At 44.1% G+C, this 20931-nt stretch overlaps 1 protein-coding gene across 4 annotated transcripts in view; it reads left to right on the forward strand.

Annotated features, from left to right (window-relative positions):
* The window catches only part of CRTC1 (CREB regulated transcription coactivator 1), a 1360738-nt gene extending 1340596 nt beyond the window's left edge, over positions 1-20142 (forward strand). For all 4 annotated transcript variants that reach the window (XM_075352648.1, XM_075352649.1, XM_075352651.1 and 1 more), the window contains 2 exons: positions 10967-11147; positions 11953-20142. In XM_075352648.1, coding sequence (XP_075208763.1) covers positions 10967-11147; positions 11953-12164 — 393 coding nt within the window. In that variant the 3' untranslated portion in view covers positions 12165-20142. The remainder of the gene's footprint in view (positions 1-10966; positions 11148-11952) is intronic.
* The last annotated feature ends 789 nt before the right edge of the window (positions 20143-20931 follow it).

A 20931-nucleotide genomic window follows, 5' to 3' on the forward strand; every position in this document is an offset into this window, starting at 1 on the left:
TAAGGTCTCTAAAATCCTGTGTGTCCACTAGGCGGAAAGGCAGCATTTCTGTAGTCAACAGCTTACAGAGGGATAGAGTCAACCTCTTCGCTTTGTCATGGGTCGCAGGAAGTGGCCTTTTATTTGACCACATCTGAGGGACAGAGATCTGGCTGCTGTGTGTAGACGGTGTTGAGTCGGGTGTCCCTGGAAAAATGCAGCTTTGTGAGGAAAGTGCAGGCGGAGACATGATGTTGCCTTCATCCAAAGTTGGTGCTATCGATGTCTGAGAGAGCTGTACACACTCACTTGTTTCCCCTTCCAAACCAACTGACGACCTACCAAGCAAACTGCCTGTTGCGGTTACAGTGGTGGAAGTTGTGGGTGGAAAAACAGGTGTGACAGCTGTCCCCACAGTCCTAGAAGATGACGAGCGCGCGGATGCACTGGAAGGGGCAGGCGGTGGATGGTTCGCTCCGCTAGGCCGCATTGCAGCACGGTGAGCTTCCCATCGGGCCATATGATATTTATTCATGTGACGATTCATGGAAGAAGTTGTCAAACTGCTGAGGTTTTGACCTCTACTAAGAGAACCATGACAAATTTTACAGATCACATAATTTGGGCGATCTTTTTCTATGTCAAAAAAGGACCTGGCTAGGCAAGGCTTAGAGGCCATGCGACCTGTTGATCCACCCCGAATAATGCTCAGAGGCAGAGTGGTGGCTGAGGATGCAGTTGTAGACGTGCTACCAGTGCTCCGACTGTGTCCAGGAAGGCGCCAGGTTACTTCGACGTCGGTTGCATCCTCCTCCACCGCCTCTGTTGACCTCCTCGAGTGTCTGACTGTGGGTTGACAGTAGGTGTGATCTAGAACTTAATCATCAATTGTTGTGTTTGCACTCCCCTACCCCTCAGACCGAGTTTCTTCTTGCCCTGACCGAATATTTAAGTTGTCATCCCAATCGGGTATCTGCGTCTCATCTTCATCAGTATGTTCCTCATTGCCTATAACCACAGTTGTTGGAAAGGCAGCATTTTGGTAGCCAACAGTTTGCATATGATGAAAGTCAACCTCCAAGCCATTTCATGCCCTTCTAAAAGCATGTAAAACACAGCGAGGGGACTCCAACCACAGTCTCCCTCGTTGCCACTAACTGGGCCACACACACCCCACTTGACTGGCATCGGTTGAGCCCCCTTTTGAAAAAGAAAAAGATGCTTTGCATGAAGCACTCTCAAAAATACGCGTGCCTTTCCCGTCCCCTGGCTGACCCAGGGGAAGAAAAGTCCTCTGAGAGCCATGACTTGTTCATCTTGGTTCTTTTAGAGACACAGCGAGGGGACTCCAACCACAGTCTCCCTCGTTGCCACTAACTGGGCCACACACACCCCACTTGACTGGCATCGGTTGAGCCCCCTTTTGAAAAAGAAAAAGATGCTTTGCATGAAGCACTCTCAAAAATACGCGTGCCTTTCCCGTCCCCTGGCTGACCCAGGGGAAGAAAAGTCCTCTGAGAGCCATGACTTGTTCATCTTGGTTCTTTTAGAGACACAGCGAGGGGACTCCAACCACAGTCTCCCTCGTTGCCACTAACTGGGCCACACACACCCCACTTGACTGGCATCGGTTGAGCCCCCTTTTGAAAAAGAAAAAGATGCTTTGCATGAAGCACTCTCAAAAATACGCGTGCCTTTCCCGTCCCCTGGCTGACCCAGGGGAAGAAAAGTCCTCTGAGAGCCATGACTTGTTCATCTTGGTTCTTTTAGAGACACAGCGAGGGGACTCCAACCACAGTCTCCCTCGTTGCCACTAACTGGGCCACACACACCCCACTTGACTGGCATCGGTTGACCCCCCCTTTTGACAAAGAAAAAGATGCTTTGCATGAAGCACTCTCAAAAATACGCGTGCCTTTCCCGTCCCCTGGCTGACCCAGGGGAAGAAAAGTCCTCTGAGAGCCATGACTTGTTCATCTTGGTTCTTTTAGAGACACAGCGAGGGGACTCCAACCACAGTCTCCCTCGTTGCCACTAACTGGGCCACACACACCCCACTTGACTGGCATCGGTTGACCCCCCCTTTTGACAAAGAAAAAGATGCTTTTCATGAAGCACTCTCAAAAATACGCGTGCCTTTCCCGTCCCCTGGCTGACCCAGGGGAAGAAAAGTCCTCTGAGAGCCATGACTTGTTCATCTTGGTTCTTTTAGAGACACAGCGAGGGGACTCCAACCACAGTCTCCCTCGTTGCCACTAACTGGGCCACACACACCCCACTTGACTGGCATCGGTTGAGCCCCCTTTTGAAAAAGAAAAAGATGCTTTGCATGAAGCACTCTCAAAAATACGCGTGCCTTTCCCGTCCCCTGGCTGACCCAGGGGAAGAAAAGTCCTCTGAGAGCCATGACTTGTTCATCTTGGTTCTTTTAGAGACACAGCGAGGGGACTCCAACCACAGTCTCCCTCGTTGCCACTAACTGGGCCACACACACCCCACTTGACTGGCATCGGTTGACCCCCCCTTTTGACAAAGAAAAAGATGCTTTGCATGAAGCACTCTCAAAAATACGCGTGCCTTTCCCGTCCCCTGGCTGACCCAGGGGAAGAAAAGTCCTCTGAGAGCCATGACTTGTTCATCTTGGTTCTTTTAGAGACACAGCGAGGGGACTCCAACCACAGTCTCCCTCGTTGCCACTAACTGGGCCACACACACCCCACTTGACTGGCATCGGTTGAGCCCCCTTTTGAAAAAGAAAAAGATGCTTTGCATGAAGCACTCTCAAAAATACGCGTGCCTTTCCCGTCCCCTGGCTGACCCAGGGGAAGAAAAGTCCTCTGAGAGCCATGACTTGTTCATCTTGGTTCTTTTAGAGACACAGCGAGGGGACTCCAACCACAGTCTCCCTCGTTGCCACTAACTGGGCCACACACACCCCACTTGACTGGCATCGGTTGAGCCCCCTTTTGAAAAAGAAAAAGATGCTTTGCATGAAGCACTCTCAAAAATACGCGTGCCTTTCCCGTCCCCTGGCTGACCCAGGGGAAGAAAAGTCCTCTGAGAGCCATGACTTGTTCATCTTGGTTCTTTTAGAGACACAGCGAGGGGACTCCAACCACAGTCTCCCTCGTTGCCACTAACTGGGCCACACACACCCCACTTGACTGGCATCGGTTGAGCCCCCCTTTTGACAAAGAAAAAGATGCTTTGCATGAAGCACTCTCAAAAATACGCGTGCCTTTCGCCTCCCCTGGCTGACCCAGGGGAAGAAAAGTCCTCTGAGAGCCATGACTTGTTCATCTTGGTTCTTTTAGAGACACAGCGAGGGGACTCCAACCACAGTCTCCCTCGTTGACACTAACTGGGCCACACACACCCCACTTGACTGGCATCGGTTGACCCCCCCTTTTGACAAAGAAAAAGATGCTTTGCATGAAGCACTCTCAAAAATACGCGTGCCTTTCCCGTCCCCTGGCTGACCCAGGGGAAGAAAAGTCCTCTGAGAGCCATGACTTGTTCATCTTGGTTCTTTTAGAGACACAGCGAGGGGACTCCAACCACAGTCTCCCTCGTTGCCACTAACTGGGCCACACACACCCCACTTGACTGGCATCGGTTGACCCCCCCTTTTGACAAAGAAAAAGATGCTTTGCATGAAGCACTCTCAAAAATACGCGTGCCTTTCCCGTCCCCTGGCTGACCCAGGGGAAGAAAAGTCCTCTGAGAGCCATGACTTGTTCATCTTGGTTCTTTTAGAGACACAGCGAGGGGACTCCAACCACAGTCTCCCTCGTTGCCACTAACTGGGCCACACACACCCCACTTGACTGGCATCGGTTGACCCCCCCTTTTGACAAAGAAAAAGATGCTTTGCATGAAGCACTCTCAAAAATACGCGTGCCTTTCCCGTCCCCTGGCTGACCCAGGGGAAGAAAAGTCCTCTGAGAGCCATGACTTGTTCATCTTGGTTCTTTTAGAGACACAGCGAGGGGACTCCAACCACAGTCTCCCTCGTTGCCACTAACTGGGCCACACACACCCCACTTGACTGGCATCGGTTGAGCCCCCTTTTGAAAAAGAAAAAGATGCTTTGCATGAAGCACTCTCAAAAATACGCGTGCCTTTCGCCTCCCCTGGCTGACCCAGGGGAAGAAAAGTCCTCTGAGAGCCAGGTCCACATTGTCAGTGGACAGACACGTGTGCTTATCTGCCAGCAGACCCCCAGCAGCACTGAAGACAGGTTCCGAGAGAACGCTGGCTGCAGGACACGACAAGATCCTCAAGGCGTACGTGGCGAGCTCAGGCAATTTATCCAGATTGGAAGCCTAAAATGAGCAGGGCTCAAGTTGCACAATAATGGAATCGATGTTTCTTTGCATATACTCATATATCTGTGTGTCTCCCTCTTTTTCCTTGTCCAGCTGTTTTGTTTTCACATGAGTATATGTCCTTGTCACTTTCCCATGTGTTTGTGTTATGTTGTGAGTTGTTTGTCACCTTTTGGACACCTTTCAGGGTGTTTTCTAGGTGTTTTACTGTGTTTGTGATTGCCTGCCATTGTTTCCTATGGGCTCGAGTTCGGTTCGTCGAACGTTCGACGAGCCGAACTCGAGCCAGACCCCCCGTTCGGCGAACCGCCTCGAGCCGAACCGGGACCGGTTCGCTCATCTCTACATAGCACCAGCATTAGGTAGCAGTACACCGCACCGACCAGTTGAGACACAGGCATTACGTAGGTCTAGCCATAGCAAATTTGGTCATCCCCCGTCCCATTATATAGAAGAGTATTAAATAGAAAGCATAGTAGTTAGTGAAATGTAAAAATGTTTTCTTTGTTTGTTTATTGCAACTAAGTAAATCCGTAACAGTCAAGCATATTGAGCCTGCAGGACTTATTGCATGAACTTTTGTATTTTTTTTAACCTTTATTTACATATGGACCACAGTTGTGGTCAAAAACTTTCTTATATACAGTACTCTAAACTTGCAGCGAAAGGACTGCATTTCTCCGTTTTACTGTTTTTTGTAATTTTTATTTTTTAGACTTTGTACTGTTCCTTATTGTTGCTAATGTTTTATAAGTTTGTGTTTCCAGTCCAGGAGATTTAACTAGGGGGAAATGTGGCACCTCAGGGTTCAGTTGCCACAGATATACCTGTACCTGGGACAGGGAAGGATCTCCACATCAGGTAATCCTACAAACAACACCTTCTACTCCAAGCCTGGAGGGGGAGCCCTACAAGTCGAGCTCAGGTGAAGTCCCCTTTAAATCCAGGTCTGGAGGCAGAGTCAGAGAGTGACAGTTGCCAGTTGAGCTCAAGCAAGGACTGGGAACACATCAAGATGGATAGGGCTGTGCTAAGCCAGTACGAGTATCTGTGAGACAGACCAGACTGAGGGATCCAGGAGTTAGGCAAAAGAGGAGTGACCGGGGAGGAGGAGCCAGACCGGTTCATCCCCGAGGAACACCGGACACCGGCGTCCGAGATTGTGAGGGATCTAATCTGCCCAGCAATAAAGACCAGAGACCAGGGAGACTACAGATCTCCTGGCCGCAGGAGCACCTGAAGGCAAAGCCGCTTCACAGAGCTTATGGACCGCAGTGAGTACAGCAGTGCCCCTTAGAGGAGCTCCCGCCACCTGTCTTACAGGTGAACAGAGAAAGAGAGGGTCAAGGTATAGGTCTAGGCAGCCTAGGACCAAGGAGAGACACAACGCAGCAGGGATGCCTCACAAGTCACCTGGTGTAGAGATCCTGAACTGTTCCCAGATCACCAAAAATTGTCACATCAGAAACTGTACCGTGAATAATACCTGCAAGTAAAACCTAGTCAGAGTTAATGAATTGGTGTGATATGCTATATTTCTCTCATCTGTGGAGCCATAGGCTGCTGCACTAAAGTGACAGTTCAAAAGGCTGTGAAGAAAAACTGCCATATCTGTGTAAAGACTACTAAAACTGCCCTGGGGATCCCGCTTCACCTACGGGAAGCGTAAACAACTGGCTGCCTAACTTTCGCCCCGGAGGTCTGACCTGCAGCCCCAGTAACCATACTGGAACCGTAGGTGGCGTCACAGAATACTTTTATTATTTTTTCTATTTTTTTTATTTTTTTTCACTATTTACTGAATTTCAGCGACCACCAGGGCCATGGAACCGGGCACAGGCCCCCGTGAGATAATCTTATTAACCAACGCCCGGAACAGAGTACCCCACGGCCCTGGGGCGGGTCACTCTCATAGACCAGTTATTTTTTATTTAAGAAACCCTCCTACTCTGCACTCATTACTTGTATTAATTCCACCTCCCAGTATAAGACACCTGTCCACACACTCACTCAATCAAACCCCAACCTTTCCACCATGGCTAGAATCAAAGAGCTGTCCAAAGGACACCAAGATCAAAATTGTAGACCTCCACAAGGCTGGAATGGGCTACAGGACAAAAGGCAAGCAGCTTGGTGAGAATGCAACAACTGTTGGTGCAATTATTAGAACATGAAAGAAACACAAGATGACTGTCAATCTTACTCATTCTGGTGCTTCATGCAAGATCTCATTTTGTTTTTTAAGAATCATTCTGAGAAACATCAGGGATCAGCCCTGAGCTACATGTGAGGACTTGGTTAATGACCTGAAGAATGCTGTTACCACATCCTCAAAGATTACCATTAGCTACACACTACACCTTCATGGATTAAAATCCTGCAGGGCACACAAGTTCCCCCTGCTCATGCCAGCACATGTCCAGGCCTGTTTGGAGTTTGCCAATGACCATCTCGGTTATCTAGAGGAGGCATGGGAGAAGGTCATATGGTCAGGTGAGACCAAAATAAAACTTTTTGGTATCAATTCCACTTGCTGTGTTTGGAGGAAGAAGAAGGATTAATACAAACCCAAGAACACCATCCCAACTGTGAAGCATGGAGTGTGGATATATCATACTTTGGAGATGCTTTTCTGCAAAAGGGACAGTACAACTGTACCGTATTGAAGGGAGGATGGATGGGGTCATGTATAGCGCGATTTTTGCTATTAACCTCCTTCCCTCAGTAAGAGTATTAAAAATGGGTCGTGGCTGGGTCTTCCAGCATAATAACCGGATACGCACAGCCAGGGCAACTAAAGAGTAGCTCTGTAAGAAGCATTTCAAGGTCCTGGAGTGACCTAAACAGTCTCCAGACCTAAACCCAATAGAAAATCTTTGGAGGGAGCTGAAACTCATTGTTGCCCAGCAACAGCCCTGAAACCTGAAAGATCTCGAGAAGATTTGTATGAAAGAGTATGCCAAAATTCCTCCTGCAGTATGTGAAAATTTGGTCAAGAACTACAGAAAATGTCTGACCTCTGTAATTGCAAACAAAAGGTTTCTGTACCAAATATTAAGTTTTGTTTCTCTACTGTATCAAATACTTATTTCGTGCAATAAAATGAAGCTTATTATTTAAAAATCATACAATGTGATTTTCTGGATTTTTGGGGGAATTCTGTCTTTCACAGTTGAAATGTACCTACAATAAAAATTACAGACCTCTCCATTCTTTGTAGGTGGGAAAACTTGCAAAATTGTCAGTGTATAAAATCTGTCCAATTGCATGTCTAAAGCGGGCTTTACACGCTACGATATATCAAACGATATATCGTCGGGGGTCACGCCGTAAGTGACGCACATCCGGCATCGTTTGACATATCGTAGCATGTGACAGCTACGAGCGAGTGTGAACGAGTAAAAATACTCACCTTATCGTTGCTCATTGACACGTCGCTCATTTTCAAAAAATCGAACGTTCTTCTGCGTGCCGGTTGTTCATTGTTCCCGAGGTAGCACACATCGCTCCGTGTGACATCCCGGGAAAGATGAACTGCAGCTTACCTGCGTCCCGCCGTCAATGCGGAAGTAATGAGGTGGGCGTCATGTTTACGTCCCGCTCATCTCCGCCCCTCCGCTTCTATTAGCCGGACACTGTGTGACATCGCTGTGACGCCGAACGTCCCTCCCCCTTCAGGAAGAGGATGTTCGCCGCCCACAGCGAGGTCGTTTGGAAGGTAAGTACGTGTGACGGGGGTTACTGACTTTGTGCGACACGGGCAACAAATTGCCCGTGCCGCACAAACGACAGGGGCGGGTGCGATTGCAAATGCGATCGCACGAGATATGGACGCGTGTAAAGCAGCCTTAATACAGGGTGTATTTGGCATTTCTTGCATTGTTCCCATAGGCTTTGTGAGTTTCAGAGTCCCGCCTTCATAAATTAAATAGGATGCGTCTGAGTCTGACCATGTCACGCATACCACCTGCCCAGATAAGGTAGTAAAATATTAACATTAAATTTACCAGTGAATGCTTTTTCCACGATTGAAAGTAATGAGAGTGCAAAAATGCAGCAAAACGGTATCAAAATAAGAGGGACCCCATGCTGTTTTTTTAAATTTAAATAAATAATTTAAAAAAAACAGCGTGTGGTCCCCCCAATATTGATATCCAGCCAAGATAAAGCCCACAGATGGGGGCTGGTATTCTCAGGCTGGGGAGACCCAGCCTAAAAATATCAGCCTGCAGCCACCCAGGATTGTCGCATCCCTTAGATGAGACAATCCCAGCACTTTACCTGGCTCTTCCCGAATTGCCCTTGTGCGGTGGCAATCTGGGTAATAAGGGGTTAATCGCAGCTCATAGCTGCGACTAAGCCCTAGATTGGTAATGGCAGGCATCTGAGACACCCCATCATCACCAATTTGTAATAAGTGACAAAAAATAAACACAAACACAGAAAAAATTCTTTATTTGAAATAAAATAAAAAAAAGCCCCCTCTTTCACCACTTTATTAATCCCATAACTACCCCTGCATGTCTTACATAATGAGGTCCCACGGCGATTCAGCTCTGCTACATCTGAAGATCACAGCGAGCACCATAGAACAGGACTGCCTGCTGTGAGCTACAGAGAATGAATGAGCCGCACAATCAGTGGTCACTTTACTCAGGTGATTCCTGGTCACAGCTGGTGATACCTGTGACCGTAAATAGCCAGAGTGAGGTCACCGCTGAATGCACGGCTCACTCATTCTCTGTATAGACCCAAAGACCAGGTCTGTGATTGGTTGCAGTCAGATGCTGGGGGCACATCTGACTGCAACCAATCACAGATGAAAGCAGTGAATATGGAATGAGCAGTGAAGTTTAAGAGCCGTGGGAGCGTACAGCTGCAGCGGTGATTCAGTAAATATACCGCGCCTGCTCCAATTCCCCTATCCCCACCACCATTTAAGTGTTGGCCAGATGCCCTGGATCAATTCACTGCCTAACCGGGTTTTTTATTAACCCGATTTGACCCGCTGATCCAGGGTATCTGCGAGTCCACCTGTCACTAGGGTGAAAACTGTAGCAAAAGCACTGAAAAGAATGATGTGCTCATTCTTTTAATAACGTCCTAATGCAGCAAAACCAGAGGTGGTTCACAAAACCGTCAGAAAAAAATCCTGACGTGTGTGTGTGTGTGTGTGTGTGTGTGTGTGTGTGTGTGTGTGCATGAGATTTCAGAAATCTCATAGACTTTGCTGGGAATGTAAAAAGCAGTATTTTATTAGCATGGATTTGCATAAAACCAAGGCAAAGCCGTAACTAAACAAAAAGCTGCAAAAACGCCCAGTGTGAATGTGGCGCCCCTGACCTGGTCAGACACCACTGAGTACTAAATCCATGCTGGGGCAGTACTTCCAGGTAATCCTGAAGGCTGGAATAGGGTGTGTACGCACAGACATATAGCAACCAGGTCTCCCATACTCTAGAAGAGACTCTTGAGCAAACCCAAGAGGGGGCGTTCCTCCACATCCCAGCTAGGGATGTAGGGGAGGGGCTGGAAGCTAAGGTGGCTTTGGCTGTCAGGAAAGTAGGAGTAGAGCCAGTCTGAAGTGGAGAGCGCAGAAAATAGGGAGCGAGCAGGCTCGCGGACACTCTAGTCAGACCCTGTACGTGTAGTAACCGTTAGCGGGGGAGAACGGTCATCAGCAAGTTGGACAGAAAGACGCTGAGGAAGTCAGCTGGTCGTGTACGGAGACTCCTGGTGGCTAGGCACGCATGGGGAACAGGTCCCTAGAGAAGACGTCCATTTACTGATCTGCTAAACCTGCCAGTGGGGGGGGACCACAAGTCCCACACCAACCAACTAGAGTCCAAGCATCAGCAGCAACGAGGGGCCCATAAGGAGGATCGAGCCTGGAGCCATCTTTCTTGGTCCACGCTGCCAGCAAACGGGCCAAAAAGGGGAGAAAAGGCAGTAGCGACTTCCCTGGATGAATCCCACGGTACTTCAAGTCAGGGGTTATCCGAAACAAGAAGTGCTAGGAAGGCGAGTTAACGGTTACCCTTAGACCAGCCTGAAGGAGTTCCTGGTTCCACCTGGTTTATCTCAGCATTTCCCGGGTTTCCTCACAAAAACACCTGACAGTGAGTAAACAAGTTGAAAGACCTCTTGGACTGCGACTGAGTTATTCTGTGGCCTGTTGTTCTACACACCCGAGCCCCTGGGGCCAGCCTCACTCACGGGAGGCTATACCATCTGACTGTAGACCCCATCAGCCCCAGATGCTCGTTAAACCTGCAGTGGCGGTCACCCGTAACCCTGACCGCAAACCGTCAGTGGAGTCACGACTCCCATGTAAATAAACCTGACATACCTGTTGCCAGCGGTAATCAAATGGAGCCCCTGTGGCGTCCCAGGTGGAGTGATGTCCCTGGGGCGACTACTGCAGGGTGGCGACACATCAACATAGCCTAAGGGTCCTATAACAGCCACTTGGCCACTCTGAGTCATATCATGTACAAAGGTTAACAGTTGTATTCTTTACATAATTGGAAGAATAATGCTCCTTCACTAGTGTTATCCTTAAACTGTTTTGTACTAGATGCTAATTATTGCTTTATAGTTTATTATGTTTGCTCTGTTATATTGTATATATAATTTAGACCGTTTTTTTTGTTCTGCAGCTTGAACAGTTTAACATGATTGAAAATGCAATTAGCTCCAACAGTCTTTATAGTCCTTGCTCGACCCTCAACTATTCTCAGGCCGCTATGATGGGGCTTACAAGTAGTCACAGCAGCTTACCAGATTCTCAGCAAATTAATTATTCTAGCCATGGCAACATACCGAACATCATTCTAACAGGTAAACCATTTTTTACTAAGTGTAAGAAGTGCATATAGCATGTTCTAGAGATGTATTCTTTATTGATTGCTCTCAGTGAGAGAAACAAAATGATAATTTTGTAGTTGTGATACCTTTTAATGGCTAACTAAAATTAAAAAAAAATGATGTTGGAGAAAGCTTTTGAGACTTTTCAGGTCTCTTCATTAGGCATGGTATGACAAATGAAGAAACACAAATATATACACAAACAGAGAAGAGGCATGGTATAATAGATGGACATTTAAACAAACAAACACTGAGCTTAGAGAGTGAATCTTTAATTAGCTTTGCTTAGTTGTGTGATAGTTTTATTATCCCAATATCCATGTAGGATCAGAGGCCTGGTGCCCTTACAGTCTCTGGAGTGGACCCCTCAGATTATGTAGTGCGTCATAAATCCTCCCGACAGGTTGAATCCTGTGTGGACAGAATCAAACATTGTAATGAATTTGTATTCCCAGACCCTTCGATGATTTTGTGATCTGAAGTTGCCTTTTAATATGACAACTTTCATGTGGTTTATGTTGTGTCCTGGAGCACAGAAATGTTTGGCCACAGGTAAATGTTTATTTTTGTCTGTAATTGTGTGACGGTAAGATCTCATCCTTGCTCTCAGTCTCTGTCATGTCTCTCCAACATAAACCCCCCCAATGGGACATATAGTGCACAGGATTAAGTACACCACATTGGAGGAGGAACATGTGAAACTGTATTCTTTGTTGTTAAAATTACAACCACTATAAAATGAAGGTATTTAACTGTACAAATCTTTATCTTTTCACAGTAACTGGGGAGTCTCCCCCAAGTTTATCCAAGGAACTTACCAGTACATTGGCTGGGGTTGCAGATGTGAGTTTTGACTCTGATTCACAGTTTCCATTAGATGAACTGAAAATTGATCCTTTGACATTGGATGGACTGCATATGCTTAACGACCCAGACATGGTCTTGACTGATCCTGCCACAGAAGATACTTTCAGAATGGACCGACTGTAGAGAAAACAGTACCAAATTAAACAATTTGTGGCCCCTTTCCCCAGCTGAACATAAAAGTTCAGTAAGTCAACCATGTCTAAGGAAACTGCTGAGAGGCGTCGCTCTGTGATGTACAATGAGTAAGACCTTATGGTCCTAAGCTTGCAATGCTAGAAACCCCTCATTGTGCAACATGTTTTAGATCTTGTAATTCACTCATTGCAGCCTGATGGAGGACTACATGTGAAATCCCCACACTCACCATCAAAGTTGTCCTCGGTGAAATGACTTAAGCACCTGCTTGTAATTTAGGAAATGTAAGAAGCGCTATACAGGAATGGTGTGGTCTTGACAAACTATATCTAATAATGCTGCATACAGAATTTAAACCATGATGAGGCCAGAACATAAGGTGTAATTATTTTTCCAAAATATGTTTTAACTTGTTTGATGAGAATGTGCTGTGTATGGATGCAGTTACCCACTCTCTGATTCATAAAGGGATTTGTTCTTTTTAGTGAAGCAGATGTTTAAGGACAGCACTATGGAGAGGATGGAAGTGACCTTCAGTGGAGATTTTTCTGTAGCTAAATCCATCTGATGTAAGCTTCTTCCTATTCCAGGCTTTTAAATGGTGTATTTTGTTAATCGCTGTATTTCTTGACCCAGTTGCTGCAAGAGAAGGCCAGCAACAACCATGTCAAGTACTGCTATTTAATTTTCTATGATATTTAATTGTTTTAAAGATATGGAGTGTTGTGAAACTTCAAATGCCATTTTTTTTGTTTTGTATGCAAACTGGAAATTGATTTGTGTAGAATTCTGAAAAGGAATTCTTTGTAAATCTTACTAACAAATGTACTTGGAAAGGATGGACAAACCCTGTCTGTACCCTACTTAATCCTAATAGTTCCATAATTCCATGTCAATTAGAAATGATTACACAGCGCCACAGAATTGACTACTTAATAATCACTTTCAATCCTGTCTTATTGCTGCTGGAAGTAGTATAGCAGACTAATAATCTATCTTCATTGTATGTGAACTACACCAACAAAGCATGCATGTGCATGTTTACTTGTTAGAGAATACCTGCCCATGAGAAGGTGTCTTTGCTGCAGTGCTGCACATTTGTAATGCAAGCTTTTATCTGCATTGAAAATGCAGCTTCTTATACAAATTATTACACACATATATCAGTCTTTACTCTAGATGTGACTGCATGGTGCAAACAATCATTTTACCATGCATAGATGTATGAAAGTATTCTTCGCATTGAAGCAGAATCTCGCATTCCTAATGACTCCTACATAGGAAACTTGGTATTCATCGTACACTCCTCCAGAGGCCTAGTCTACAAATTTAACAATGTGTATGCATGTGTTTAAAAAACAAAATCGATAAAATTAGCATTACAACAACATTTCTATTTGTCATTTTACCTCCAGTGTAAAACCCTTCAGCATTAATTGCCCATATGCCTTATGTGTTTAGGGCCCTTTAGCAAAAGATACAATCTAATCCCCAAAGTGTGTGACTAAAGAAGGTTCTATATGGAAAGAAAAATATTTTTAAAATGTATTAATTTTAGCCTGAAATGCTTGCAGAAATAGATATACAAATATTTTCAGGTAGGAAAAGGAAATGTGTTTGTTTTATTTGATCAATTTACACTCGTTTATTTTTTAAATTACAGAGTTACATATGCAAGGTTTGATTTGTATTTTCTTATTGGCAAATCTTGAAATAACCCTTTGCTCAAATACAAACAAACACATGGCCGCTCTAAGCTACATGCAGTTTTTAAAGTACTAGTCCATCTTAGCTAACATTTGGAATATTACAGCTGTAGAAAAAGTCATGGACCGCAGATCCAAAAATCATACATTGATCTAGTGCCGCTAGGCAAAAATTTATAAAACAGAACACGAGGTTCTTGGTTTAACATTCTGATCAGACTGTATGAGGCCCACTACCACGTCACTGCAAACCTCTGAGTGGGTCTCTAACTTAATAGCCTTAAAGGTGTGGTTTCCGGCATCAACCACCTCCACAACGACAGTGCACCAGCACAGTGGGAGACCTTGTGTTCCACAGCACCTATGTTGTAAGGCTGAGTCCTCATGTCTCCTAGCCACATAGCCCACAGGTACAAAATCACAGCAACAATAGCCGCCAAACAGCACCATCACCCTGTGAAAGATCAACTTATGATTTTTGGATATGCGGTTCAAGTCTTTCTCTAAAGCTATGTCACATGGCATAGTCTGTCCCCCTCTGTTTTTGTTTTACTTGCACCAGCACTCCTCCCATTATGTATAGGCGTTTTTAATTAGCAGGAGACTGCAAGAGAGATTCTGCCTATTTTTTTTTTTCAGTTCACAGTCTGCGAGGTTCTGGAAGGTGAGTTTTCCAGCTCCTTTCATCAGGTAGTAGTGCAGTGTGGTGGACATTGTTGCTGTGGTTTTGTACCTGTGGGTGGTGTGGGTTGGAGTCATGGGGACTTGCAGCATGGGCGCTGTGAGGCACCAGGTTATCTGCCCTGCTGGTGCACTGTGGTTGCTGTGGTGGATGGCGTGCGGCACCGCACCTTTAAAGCTATTAAGTTAAGGACCCACTGTGAAGTTCCCCGGGATGTGGCAGTGGGCTTCATACAGTCTTTAAACTAACTAGTTAGTCTTTAAACTAACAACCTTATGTTCAGTTTTATAATTTTTTTACTAGCGACACTAGATCAAGGTATGATTTTTGGATGTGCAGTCCATGTCTTTCTCTACACCTGTATAACATTTGGAATATGATGTTAAAAAATGCTGACAGTTGAAGCACAGAATCTGAGTACAGACTTGACTTTTAGCATCTTCTTGTCATATTCTGTGCCATACTCAGCTGATCCTTCTCTTTCTTTTTTTAAAGAATATAATAAGAGCTGTTTTTTTTGGAAATCTTTTTATACATATTTTTTACATTTTTCCTTAACCTTTTTTAAGTTTCCTGAAAACTACTTCAAGTTTACAGATATTGCTAAAAGATTGCTCGCATGCTTTTATTGCAAAGATCCTAATTCCAAATGCAGGTCTGTAGTAGTGTGAGACGTAATTTACGGTACTGCCTCCCCACTGTTGTACAAGTGTGCTTTATGTATTATTGTTTGGGTAGTCAGGTAGTCGCCATTGTTGGTTTAAATGCATTTTCTTTAATCCATGTATTTTTTTTAATCTATTCTTATTTTACAGTCTGCAATACCATAATGCCATGCAAATTTATAATGTAGTTAAACGTAGAGAAGATGTACTCTGAGATTATTTTTTAGCAATATATTTATGTTAATGTTTTTATTAGCTTATTATTGTGGTGAGATCAGTGGTTGCTAAACACATAAATTGTACATTGAATACAAAAGACTGCCAAGTGTTCTATATCATCTATCTAAAACTTCACTTTATTCAATATGTGGTACTCCATTAAGCAGAGCAACAAGACAACCACAGCTCTTTTTGTGCCTTTCTCTCGGCATACAGGCAGAATAACCTCAGTTTAATTTTTGGTAAAAAAAAATTAAATAATATTGACACGTTGAACATGTCTCTTTTCAACATTAGAGCTGAGAAAACTCTACATGGTTCACATATTCAATTGAATATATACCAATTTGTGTAAATTCCTGTACACTCTTTGCAGAATTATTAGGCAATCTGTATTTTTTAATAATTTTATTATTGAACAACTAAAGTGCTGTTGGTCAATCGAAAAGGGTAATAAATTTAAAAAAGTAAATGTGAGGTTTTGCCTTTCTTAGGCCTGACTCCCACTAGCATATAAATTGCTTCGATACTCACCCTGAAAGGTGGGATGAGTGTCATGCGTATGTTATTGCGTATGTCATGTGAGTGTGCAATTTTTTTCTTGCCTCACATCCACATGCAATGCATTTTCAACATCAGAATACTCTATTGTCAGAATTAACAAAGCAACCAAATCTAAACCATAGCTAGATAGACTGACATCCTGCAGCTATATAATGTCACAACTCCTTTACATATTATACACTTGCACCCTTTAGTGCCTTTCATGTGGCACTGAAGGGTGTTTAGCCTGGTTTAACTTAACACATACATAAATCATTAAAAACAAGCTACATGAAGTCCCCCTTTTTTGGTAACCAGCAAACGTAAACAGACGGCTGATATTATCAGGCTGGGAAGATTGTTGGTTATTGGGCGCTTCACAGCCTAAAAATAGCAGCCCGAAGCTGCGACAGAAGTGGCACATAATATTATTTGCATTTCGCCTTGGCTTTTCTAATTTGGCCTGTTGTGGTGACATTCAGGGTAATGGTTTTTGGGGTTGATGTCAGCTGTGTAGTGCCAGATGGCATCAAACTCTGGTGTTATTAATGGTAGTATGTATGAGACACCCCGTTACTAACCCAGTAAGTCAAAAGAAAAAAACACACGCAAAAATATTTTTTTAAAAAACACTCCAACACTTTCCCTGATTTACCAATTCATAAAAAAAAACAAAAAAACAGACAAAAAAACATGCAGGTCCGATGTAGTACAAGGAATCTGGCTTATTGCAGGGAAGCAGATATGAAAGACAAAAAACAGAGAAATAAAAGCAAGACACGGTCCTTCATTCACTAACTTATTGGAAAACAACATTCCCAGCTCCAACGTAGACCAATGCTTCCCCGACGTTCCTTAATTATGGAAATCAAAGGGTATGGAGCTTCAGTTTGACTCACGCCGCCCACCGCGAGACCCGGTACACTAATGAGCGGTGACGTCTGGGACATCATCGCTCATCACTTATGAGTGATGATATTCCTTACATCACCGCTCATCAGACTGATGAGCTGAGGAGAATCATAGAATGGTAGAGTTGGAATGGACCTCCTGGGTCATCTAGTCCAACCCTCTGCTCAAAGCAGGATTCACTAAATTATCCCAGACAAATGTCCGTCCAACCTCTTTTTAAAGACTTCCATTGAAGGAGAACTCACCACCTCTTGTGGCAGCTTATTCCACTTGATCACCCTCACTGTCAAAACGTTTTTTCTAATATTTAATCTCTCTTTGTGTCTCCCCCCATCAGTTTCATCCCATTGCTTCTAGTCTTTCCTTGTGTAAATGAGAATAAAACTGATCCCTCTACAGTGTGACAGCCTTTAAGATATTTGTAGACAGCTATTAGCTCTCCTCTCAATCTTCTCTTTGCAAGCTAGACAATCCTAAATCCTGTAACCATTCCTCGTAGCATATGGTTTGCAGACCAGTCACCATTCTGTTCACTCTTCTCTGAACTTGCTCCAGTTTGTTGATGTCTTTTTTAAAATGTGGTGCCCAGAACTGGACACAATATTCCAGATGAGATCTGACCAAAGAGGAGTAAAGGGGGATAATGACTTCACGTGATCTAGAATGTATGATTCTGTTAATACATCCTAGAATGGCGTGTGCCTTTTTTGTTGCTGCATCACACTGTTGACTCATGTTCAGTCTGTGATCTATTAGTATACCTGTCTTTCACACATGCTGTTGGATAGCTCTATTCCTCCCATGCTGTATATACTCTTTTCATTATTCTTGCCAAGATGGTTGACTTTGCACTTCTCCCTGTTAAAAACCATTCTATTAGTTGCTGCCCATTGTTCCAGCTTGTTTAGATCTTGTTGAATCCTCTCTCTCTCCTCTAGTATTAGCTATTCCTCCTAGATTTGTGTCATCAGCAAATTTAATCAGTTTACCCTTAATTCCTTCATTTAAATAATAAAGATCTTGAACAACATGGGGCCCAGGACAGAGCCCTGTGGTACCCCACTTGAGTCAGTCTTCCAACTGGATGTGCAGCCATTTATGACCACTCTTTGATTTCGATCATTAAGCCAGTTATGAATCCATTTAACAGTTGCCATGTCCATTCCACACTTGGTCATTTTTTCAATAATGAGCCATATTGAGCTTATATGAGCATATATGAGCTATAATGAGTCATAAGCCTTCCATCCATGGAGTCTTTCATTTTCGTAATCTGGCCAATTTTTTGGGCAGCACCAACCACAGCCTTCCAGACACTGTTCAGAGAGATGCATTCCTTTCCTCCAGTATAAATCTCCCATTTAAGAAAGGCCAAAAAGTTCTTAATAGGTCAGGTGAGCCATGTCATTATTCTTCCATATCAAACGCCTTTCCTAGCCAATCAATGGAGTAGTTCGATGCATGCTTTAGAGCATTATTTTGCATGAAAAACATGGTTTTCTTGAAAGATGCAGACTTTTCCTGTACTGCTACTAGAAGAAAGTGACCTCTAAAAACTGGCAATAGGTTTGGAAGTTGATTTTGATTAATCTACAACCCAAAAAAGGTTCAACTTGCTCATCTTTAATAATACCATCCCATAACAGTACCAAACCTCCACCTTGCTGGCATCTGAGGCGAAGTGGAGGTCTCTGCCTGTTGCTGATCTAGCCATCTGGCCATACATCTTGTCCATCAAGAGTCGCTCTCATCTCATCAGTCCATAAAACCTTTGAAAAATTTGTTTTCACGTTTCAACTAATGCATCCTGTTCAGTGGTGGTCAGGTTTCAGCCTTCCTTGCCGTGGCTCTGAGTACTAAACACCTTGTATTACTGGGCAGTCCAGGTAGTTTGCTTTTCTGGAATATGAAAACAGTGGAGGAGAACAGGTTCTTGGACACTTCACGTTTGAGTCTTCTCAAGTCTTTAGCAATTAATGTGCTTATGTTTCTCTCAACACGTTTTTTTTGTGACCATGTTGATTATTTACAACAAAACTTTTGATGGTTCTGTGATCATACCTCTATATTTTAGCAATTTCAAGAGTGCTGCCTCCTTATGTAAGAGTTTTAGCAATTTTTTACTTTTTAGCGTTAGATAAATCTCTTTCTTTGGCTCATTTTACCTGAGAAACACAGACTGCCTAATAATTGTGCGCCCCTTAATAAATGCTGTTAATATCCTCAGGTCACACTCTCCCTCATTGCACATATAAACATCACCTGATCTGCTTCATCCAATAAACATTCAGCTTTATACATCTTGGCATTGGAAAATCTGTAGAAAAAATGATGATGTGGTCAAAATATTCAACTGCCTGATAATTGTGCATAAGGTGTATATAATGTCTTATCCACAGCCTACATACTCTAAACTGCTTAAAATTAAACTAAACAATAAATAATTTTAAGGAGGTTTGCTGACATTAGGGGCTTTTAAATATGTGACTAAAAAGTTCATTAGTAGCAACATTTAATAAATGATTAAAAATAATGTAAGTTCTTATTGAAGTCTATCAAAGAAGGTAGGAGGTTTGAATGGCATAATAATTATAATAATCAGAATCTTATTTTTTTTTTAATTGTAAAGGGATTCACCCAGATAGGTTTTCTTTTTCTTTCATCCATTGAATTGCATCTATTGGCAATGACAAACTCTGATATGCTGAACTCCTCCAGCTCAAACTGTGCCTCTTCATAACTGCAGTTAATTTACTTAATTACTGGCTCTGAGCTGCCGGTGTAGCTAGACTGTACTGTGTGTGGGACAGCGTTTATACAGCGAACTAATAATAGTCCTTGTAAGGGCTGAACACAGTGTCCACTAGCTGCTAGCAGCTGTGTAAATCATAGAACCAGGTATAGGGACAGTGCAGTGTATTCTATGAGATAGTGTTCCTGCTGCAAAATCCAAAATAGTCCTTGTAAGGGCTGAACACAGTGTCCACTAGCTGCTACCAGCTGTGTAAATCATATAAACAGGTGTACAGACAGTGTTAATGTATTGCTTAGTTAGATGAGAGCCGTTCCTGTTTTAAAACGCCCCCCCCCCCCCAAAAAAAAAATCCTCTTAGTGCTGCATACGGTCTGTTACTGCAGTGTGTGATATAGGGAGAGCTTATTCACAGGCAGGGAGAGATTTAAGGCTCTGTGCGCACTGGGAAGTGGAATTTTCTTGAGAAAATTCCGCATGCCCTCAAAGATTACCGCACCCGCGGTAAAAAACCGCGGGAAACCGCACCCGAAAACCGCATGCGGTTTGCCGCGGTTTGCTGCGGTTTTACCGCGGTATTATTCGCGGTATTGCCGCGGTTTTGCCGCGTGCGGGTTGGGATGTGCTTTATTGCATTCAATGCAATAAAGCACATTGAAGAAAAAAAAAAAAAAAAAAGTCATTTAATTCTGAGAGTAGATAGACAGAAGAATAGATAGAGGGATAGATAGACAGACAGAGGGATAGATAGATAGAGAGATAGATGACAGATCGCTGCATTTCCCACGGTCGGCAGTGAGTTCACATTACCGGCCGTGGGAAATGACCGGTAATTACCTCTGCTGCTTTCATTCAGCGCTGTGTCTGTGACAGTCGCGGCTGGATGGAAGCAGCGCTGGACGTCGGACCTGGATTACGCCGGAGCTTTGTTTGGGGGGGGTTAATAAAATGGTGAACGAGGCTTGTTTGTTTTATTTAAAATAAAGGATTTTTCGGTGTCTGTGTTTTTTTTCACTTTACTTACGGGTTGATCATGTCAGCTGTCACATAGACGCTGCCATGATCAAGCCTGGGGTTAATGGCGGTGGTCCCCCATCACCATTAACTCCTTGTATTACCTTGCCACCACTGCTACACGGTGGCAAGAAGAGCCGAGGACACGCCGGCATTGCCGCGTAATGCATGCGAAAGTGCTGGGGCAGCTGCGGCTGATATTCTCGGCTGCCGGAGGGGGAGTGAGGCGGGGGACATTAACCCTGCCCCTCTCCCTCCCCAG

The sequence above is a fragment of the Anomaloglossus baeobatrachus genome, chromosome 1 (genome assembly GCF_048569485.1).
Source record: "Anomaloglossus baeobatrachus isolate aAnoBae1 chromosome 1, aAnoBae1.hap1, whole genome shotgun sequence".
Classification (NCBI taxonomy): domain Eukaryota; kingdom Metazoa; phylum Chordata; class Amphibia; order Anura; family Aromobatidae; genus Anomaloglossus; species Anomaloglossus baeobatrachus.